The sequence below is a fragment of the Myxocyprinus asiaticus genome, chromosome 43, assembly GCF_019703515.2.
Source record: "Myxocyprinus asiaticus isolate MX2 ecotype Aquarium Trade chromosome 43, UBuf_Myxa_2, whole genome shotgun sequence".
NCBI lineage: Eukaryota > Metazoa > Chordata > Actinopteri > Cypriniformes > Catostomidae > Myxocyprinus > Myxocyprinus asiaticus.
In genome coordinates, this window is record NC_059386.1 from 17,240,839 (window position 1) to 17,248,045 (window position 7,207).

At 36.8% G+C, this 7,207-nt stretch overlaps 1 protein-coding gene across 1 annotated transcript; it reads left to right on the forward strand.

Moving 5' to 3' along the window:
* Positions 1-792: 792 nt before the first annotated feature.
* On the forward strand, positions 793-6,493 carry LOC127433528 (AP-4 complex subunit mu-1-like). Its single transcript, XM_051685518.1, has 15 exons — positions 793-1,002; positions 1,121-1,206; positions 1,317-1,423; positions 1,550-1,646; positions 1,769-1,879; positions 2,786-2,866; positions 2,961-3,023; positions 3,119-3,185; positions 3,276-3,329; positions 4,585-4,691; positions 4,807-4,898; positions 5,247-5,291; positions 5,396-5,446; positions 5,541-5,658; positions 5,755-6,493. Exons 1-15 carry the CDS (start codon positions 945-947, stop codon positions 5,944-5,946), a joined length of 1,329 nt encoding a protein of 442 aa, XP_051541478.1. The 5' UTR covers positions 793-944; the 3' UTR covers positions 5,947-6,493.
* The last annotated feature ends 714 nt before the right edge of the window (positions 6,494-7,207 follow it).

Below are 7,207 nucleotides of genomic sequence, written 5' to 3' on the forward strand. Positions count from 1 at the left end.
TCTCAGCGTGGCCGCGGCCCAGACAGTAAACGCAGCTCTCATGCTTATCTGACGGCGGGATGTGCCTCTCGCACAAGGAACACTTACGGAATGACATATTTAGAAAGACACGAACACGTAAGTTTTTCTTTTAGATATATAAATATATAAATAAATATATATTTATATTTATATCACACAATATACATACAATTGCTTTGTAACACAAACCCTGCCGAAGCGCTGTGGGGAATCAGGACGCTGAGGCCCGTTCACCAGCGAAGCGTCAAGCGGCGAGGCGGTGTGATGTTCGCTGGAGCAATGCAGGGGAGCTGAAAGTCTTCCCGCGAACATTCCGCCCGCTGACTTGTGGATATTCTGAGGAAATGGTGTTTGTGCACCTGTTTATATAGCGGACAGTTTCGCGCCAAAACAGGCGGGGCTCAAACACCATAGCCAATATTAGAATATTGGCATTATTGTAGAGAGGTTTCAATTAGGTTGTGTAAGAAGGCACTCCCCATATGTGTTAATAAACGCAATGTCAAGTGTACTGAGTCGTAAGGGGACCGCATTTCCCAGATCGGAAAATGGTTCATTTCATTCTCACGATTTATCTGGAAATTTTTACCTGGGAATAGAAGAACTTTACAGTAAATGGGGTCTAGCGACGCCCCTGCTTTCAGGGGCACCCTGCTTTCAAATTTCTGTTATTTTTTAAGCGCCTATCCATCTACAAAATGGCATCAAGCAGTTCACATTCCAGCTCACTAGTTGGCAGTAAACGCTACAGTGAATCTCTCAATGCTCATGAAGAAGTGAAACCGGATGTTTACAGTCATGACAGCCGCAATAACAAAATGAAGATACATCTTAACGGGTTTATTCTCTAATATTAGAGTTTTAATTGCAGCAGGAAACGATGCAAGTTGATTTATAATATAAATCAGTGTGTGCTGAGGAAAATGATCAGTCAAATTTTCATCTTATCATCAAAGGGAGATCATCTCATATATAAAGACTGTATCCTTTACACTGACTTATATATACATTTGTGAGATATGACGTTACTATTAGAATATGTTTTCTGCTTTTAGCGTGTACTCAATGTTTATTTATTTGGCTTAATCGTGCATCTCAGTCCGGGGAGATGCCAGTAAAGACTCCATCAATGTCTTCTATGAAATGGTCACAGCTCTGAGTGGTGATCAGCCTCCGGTTGTCATGGTAGATGAGTAGATGTGTTTGGGAATTGTTCTGTAAGATACACCGTTATTGTCATCCAACAGAGGTAAAGGGAATGGATTTGTAATGGAAGTACTTTTCTGTTTTTCCAGACACACAAAGACCTTCATTTCATACATGTAAGGCAGGGTGGACTTTACTGGGTGGCGTCCACCAAGACAAACCCATCTCCCTTCACCATAATTGAGTTCCTTAACAGGTTAACAAACCTTCCCTTTACCAATAAAGTAATAATGTTATTTGTTATTACAGCTTATATGTAGATAATAGCATTGTGGTGTTAAAGATAAACACTGTGTTTAATCAACTGCTTTATGTGTCATAGATTAGCAGCTCTTACGAAGGACTACTGTGGCAGTTTGTCAGAGAAATCTGTGCGAGTGAATTTTGCCCTTATATACGAGCTGCTAGATGAGATGGTGGTAGGTTTCTTTCAGTTTTATTCTCTTATAAATTAACATTACATCACAGTATGATCCAGAATTAATGCTGCATCCACTATCTGTATTCTTTCCTTTTTTTTATCTATAACTCTGTTCATCAGGACTATGGCTACATACAGACAACCTCAACTGACATACTGAAAAATTTCATTCAAACAGAGGCTGTAACATCCAAACCCTTCAGTCTGTTTGACCTCAGTAATGTTGGTCTTGTAAGTTATTGTTACTGTTCTCATGGCCTTTTTGCCATCTCCCTATTATTATTTTTTTCTTTACCCTGCCATTTTGTTGCTATAGCTACTTGTGTAATTTGTATTGTAATAAGTGTTTTACAAATAACTTGAAACAATTCAGCCATATTAATAATATACATCTAACTGAATCTAATTGATTACACTTTTTAAAGGGATAGTTCACCCAAAAGTGAAAATTCTCTCATCATTTACTCACCCTCATGCCATCCCAGATGTGTATGACTTTCTTTCTTCTGCTGAACACAAACAAAGATTTTTAGAAGAATATTTCAGTTCTGTTGGTCCTTACAATGAAAGAAAATGGTGGTCAGAACTTTGTAGCTCCAAAAAGCATGTAAATGCAGCATAAAAGTAATCCATAAAATTCCAGTGGTTAAATCCATATCTTCAGGAGTGATATGATAGGTGTGGGTGAGAAACAGATCCATATTTAAGTCCTTTTTTTTTTTACCATAAATTCTCCTCCCTGCCCAGTAGGTGGCGATATGCATGAATAATGTGAATTGCCAAAAACAAAATAAGAAGAATGTGAAAGTGAAAGTGGAGATTTATAGTAAAAAGGACTTAAATATTGATCTGTTTCTCACCCACACCTATCATATCACTTCTAAAGATATAGATTTAACCACTGGAGTCATACGGATTACTTTTATGCTGCCTTTATTTGCATTTTGGAGCTTCAAAATGACCCATCTACTTGCATTTTATGGACCTACAAAGCTGAAATATTCTTCTAAAAATCTTTGTGTTCAGCAGAAGAAAGAAAGTCATACACATCTTAGATGGCATGAGGGTGAGTAAATGATGAGAGAATTTTCATTTTTGGGTGAATTATCCCTTTAATGGTTTGTAACATGTGCTTAGTTTGGAGCAGAGACACAACAGAGTAAAGTGGCTCCTAGTGCTGCAGCGAGTCGTCCTATCATGTCCAGTCGAGGAGAGCAAGTGAGTGCTTTGAAACATTGCTAGTAAAGAAATTAGCAAATCTCTTGTCTAAAGGTCTAAATAAGAATCATAACTGTCATCTCTCTGGCTGCAGGGTGGAAAAAATGAGATCTTTGTGGATGTGATTGAGAGGCTGTCTGTGGTTATTGGCTCCAATGTGAGTGAAAATCTAATTTGTTATTATACATAATCACTCTTTGAAATAAATCTGCTTACATCTTTTCTCTCTTACACCTTGTACTCTTTTTAAAGGGAGTTATAATGAAATCAGATATTCAGGGAGAGATCACAATAAAATGCTTTCTCCCGATCTGTTCCGGTGAGTTGGCCAAACCTTATGCTGATGTAGATTGTGAAAAGATCCCTTCTCAGTGTGATCATATTTTTCCTGTTTCTGTTCATCCTGTAGAGATGCGGATTGGCTTGAATGAGGAGCTCACTATAGGAAAGTCCCAGCTAAAAGGTGGGTTCTGAAATTCATGGATCTATACACACACACTACCGTTCAATGGTTTGGACTCTTTTACATTTTTGAAAGAAATTGATACACTGTTATATGTAATATGACAAGTAATATTTACTCAATTTTAATTTTGCAAGTTTTTTTTATTGTAATTTTTAATGATATAAATGTAAGTAAAATCTTCTTCATGACATAATATTGATTAAAGTGTCTGAGTAAATTTAACTTTAACATTTCTCAGAAAAATTTTAAATAACATTTTATATGAACATTTCACATTTTGAATTTTCCTTATAAACACATTTAATCAAGTACCACCTGACACACGGAAGCCTTCCAGCCTAGTCTATTGAACAACATCACCTTGCATTACTGGCAATAGAAACAAGAGCAAGAGACCTCAATACCTGGTGCACAAAACACGATGACGGTAACAATCAACAGAATTTTTGAACAGTTTATTTTGAGTAGAAAATAAACTTCAAAATTTACAAAATAAGAATTTACCAAACATAACAACAAAATCAACAACAAAAACAGTGTAAATAAACCATGCAAGCTCATTAATTATTCAAGCCCGATGCATGACGGGAACACCAGCTTCAAAGGTTAAGTAAAATTTACTTATTTTATTTACCAGTGAAATTTACTCAAATAAGCAAGTAAATATGACAGTGTTTAACTTTAGGATTAATACATGATTACGCATGGTAAAGAAAAAAAACAATCATAAATAATATTTACTTGTAAGCTAGATCATTCATTTTTACATGCTTAAATTGAGTACAAATGTAGAATTTACTTAATAATTTCATGTCCACACTTAAACTAAATTTTTCAATGTAAAAAGTACTTAAACTTTTCTGCTACATTTACTTCACTACAAAATCATCTCTTTCAGTATACTTTATTCAGAAAGTTTTGGTTAAACTTATCAAAAATGACAGTAAAAACATGTAATTTAAAATTCCTATTTCAAATAAATGCTGTATTCTCCATTTAAAAGAGTCCTCCACTTGCAGCAATGTCAATTTTCCAGACCTTATAATTCCTAGACGTCAGTTTTAATAAGATATTCGAGTTAAGTTTCACCTCATGTAAGACTGATCAAACTGTTCCCGAAACAGCTCAGCTAGTCATAGATTGATTTGTTCACACTTTTGTTATTGTTTACTGTCCAATTTTAAGATATTTAGCCTATTCTGCACTTCATTTTCAGATATGCCTAACATCAAAATGCCTTTCTCTTCCTCAGGTTACAGTTCAGCTGTGCGTGTAGATGAATGCAGATTCCACCAGGCTGTTAAACTGGATGAGTTCGATAATTTCAGAATATTAAAAGTTTGTCCCAGCCAAGGAGAGGTACATTTCCAACGCACACACAGAATTTCACTTGAAAAATTACAAATGCGAATAATTTTTATATTTGAACTTGGTAAAAAAAATAAAACAATAAATCATATTTTTTTTCTTTCAGCAAACAGTGATGCAGTATCAGCTTTGTGATGAGTTGCCTTGTGCACCACCCTTTCAGTTATTCCCCTCTGTAGAGAAAGATTATGTGAACAGGTTTGTATCTGATTCCTGCGTGTTTTTTGCCTACAGTTTTTCATCGTATAAATCAGATAGGTCTGTTGTAAAATAGCAATATACGCACACCTATGCAATATACTGCACATAAGTGTAATCATCTATTAATGCACCGGGTTGCTATGTAAACTGCCTACAGTTAGGCGAATGGATTTTATTCAGAGTTTATTCTGATTATTATTAATATTATAGTACTAATAATAAGAATAGTAACTTTTTATTTAACTTTGGTGGCTGTATCTTTTCCCAAGAACACCCCTTGGCTGTGGTAAAATCACTGTAATGGCATCTTTTGGTATTTTACATGAATATATTTCTTTTTTGCAGGGTGTTGATCTTCCTTAAACTTCGATGTGATCTTCCACCTAAAAGGTCAGTGTACATACTGTATTCATTGAGCCAAGTATTGACTGAGAGTGAATTGAGAAATCAAAATGCAAATATGAATGCAGTTACATATTTGATTTTTGCTGCAGTGCTGCCCTGAATGTTTCCATCACCGTGCCTGTGCCAAAAGGCTCCATAAGGTCAGATTTTATACATTGACAGCATTACTGTTAGTATTATTCAGTGTTATAGACAGTCTATAGCTCTTTATCTCTCTCATTCCACCCTGTATAGTATGTCTCAGGAGCTCAGTAGTCCTGACCAGACCGCTGAGCTGCAACCTAAGAACAAAGCCCTGCACTGGGAGATCCCACGCTTCCCAGGGGGAGCGCAGCTCTCAGGACTGTTCAAGGTGATGTTGTTACACCATTATAATACTTGGTCCAAATTATGATCCATTGTGCTGTTGTGTTGTGGTCACTGATCAAATATTAAATTGAACCTACAGGTTGATGTTCCAGGTCTAAGCTCCGCCTCTTTGCTGGAGGTTGGTCCTGTCAGTATGTCCTTCGAACTGCCCAAACAAACATGCACTGGCCTTCAGATCCGCTTCCTCAGGCTCTCTCCAACCCAGACAGGACTGTCACAACGTTGGGTTCGATATGTCACTCATTCTGATTCCTACACCATTCGGATCTGACCTTAACAGATGGGTCGAACATGAAGAAACCGCTTTTTGCCACTCACCCATCCTAAGAGGGATTGTTTTAAGTGTTGAAATGAAATACAAACTAATTGTCAGTTTTTGTTCCTTTCTTTTTGTGTTTTCAATGTGAGAGAGGCTAAAATATGTTAGTCTAGTATAATTGTCAAAAGTGTTTACCAAAAAAAAAAAAAAATCATTTCTCTGTGAGACATTGATCATTCCTGCCTTCATGTGGCGATTAAATCTTAAAAACTGACTTCCATTAATTTATGCTCAGACGCATTTGCATGGGAAGGGGGAAAAACAGCAATTATTAATAGTTTGAATAACTGTTAATTTCATATTCATATTTTTATTTAAGTCAGCCAGGCATTGACATTAAGTATTTTCTTTTCTCCACATTTTTCTACTTATTAGGAGCCACTAGATATATATACAGGTGCATCTCAATAAATTAGAATGTCATGGAAAAGTTCATTTATTTCAGTAATTCAACTCAAATTGTGAAACTCGTGTATTAAATAAATTCAATGCACACAGACTGAAGTAGTTTAAGTCTTTGGTTCTTTTAATTGTGATGATTTTGGCTCACATTTAACAAAAACCCACCAATTCACTATCTCAAAAAATTTGAATATGGTGACATGCCAATCAGCTAATCAACTCAAAACACCTGCAAAGGTTTCCTGAGCCTTCAAAATGGTCTCTCAGTTTGGTTCACTAGGCTACACAATCATGGGGAAGACTGCTGATCTGACAGTTGTCCAGAAGACAATCATTGACACCCTTCACAAGGAGGGTAAGCCACAAACATTCACTGCCAAAGAAGCTGGCTGTTCACAGAGTGCTGTATCCAAGCATGTTAACAGAAAGTTGAGTGGAAGGAAAAAGTGTGGAAGAAAAAGGTGCACAACCAACCGAGAGAACCACAGCCTTATGAGGATTGTCAAGCAAAATCGTTTCAAAAATGTGGGTGAACTTCACAAGGAATGGACTGAGGCTGGGGTCAAGGCATCAAGAGCCACCACACACAGACGTGTCAAGGAATTTGGCTACAGTTGTCGTATTCCTCTTGTTAAGCCACTCCTGAACCACAGACAATGTCAGAGGCGTCTTACCTGGGCTAAGGAGAAGAAGAACTGGACTGTTGCCCAGTGGTCCAAAGTCCTCTTTTCAGATGAGAGCAAGTTTTGTATTTCATTTGGAAACCAAGGTCCTAGAGTCTGGAGGAAGGGTGGAGAAGCTCATAGCCCAA

Coding starts and splice junctions, on each gene's coding strand:
- LOC127433528 (XM_051685518.1), top strand. CDS start 945: ATGATCAGTCAAATTTTCATCTTATCATCAAAGGGAGATCATCTCATA. Junction 3,186..3,275: donor CTTTCTCCCGATCTGTTCCG/GTGAGTTGGCCA, acceptor TTCATCCTGTAG/AGATGCGGATTGGCTTGAAT. Junction 3,330..4,584: donor AGGAAAGTCCCAGCTAAAAG/GTGGGTTCTGAA, acceptor TCTCTTCCTCAG/GTTACAGTTCAGCTGTGCGT.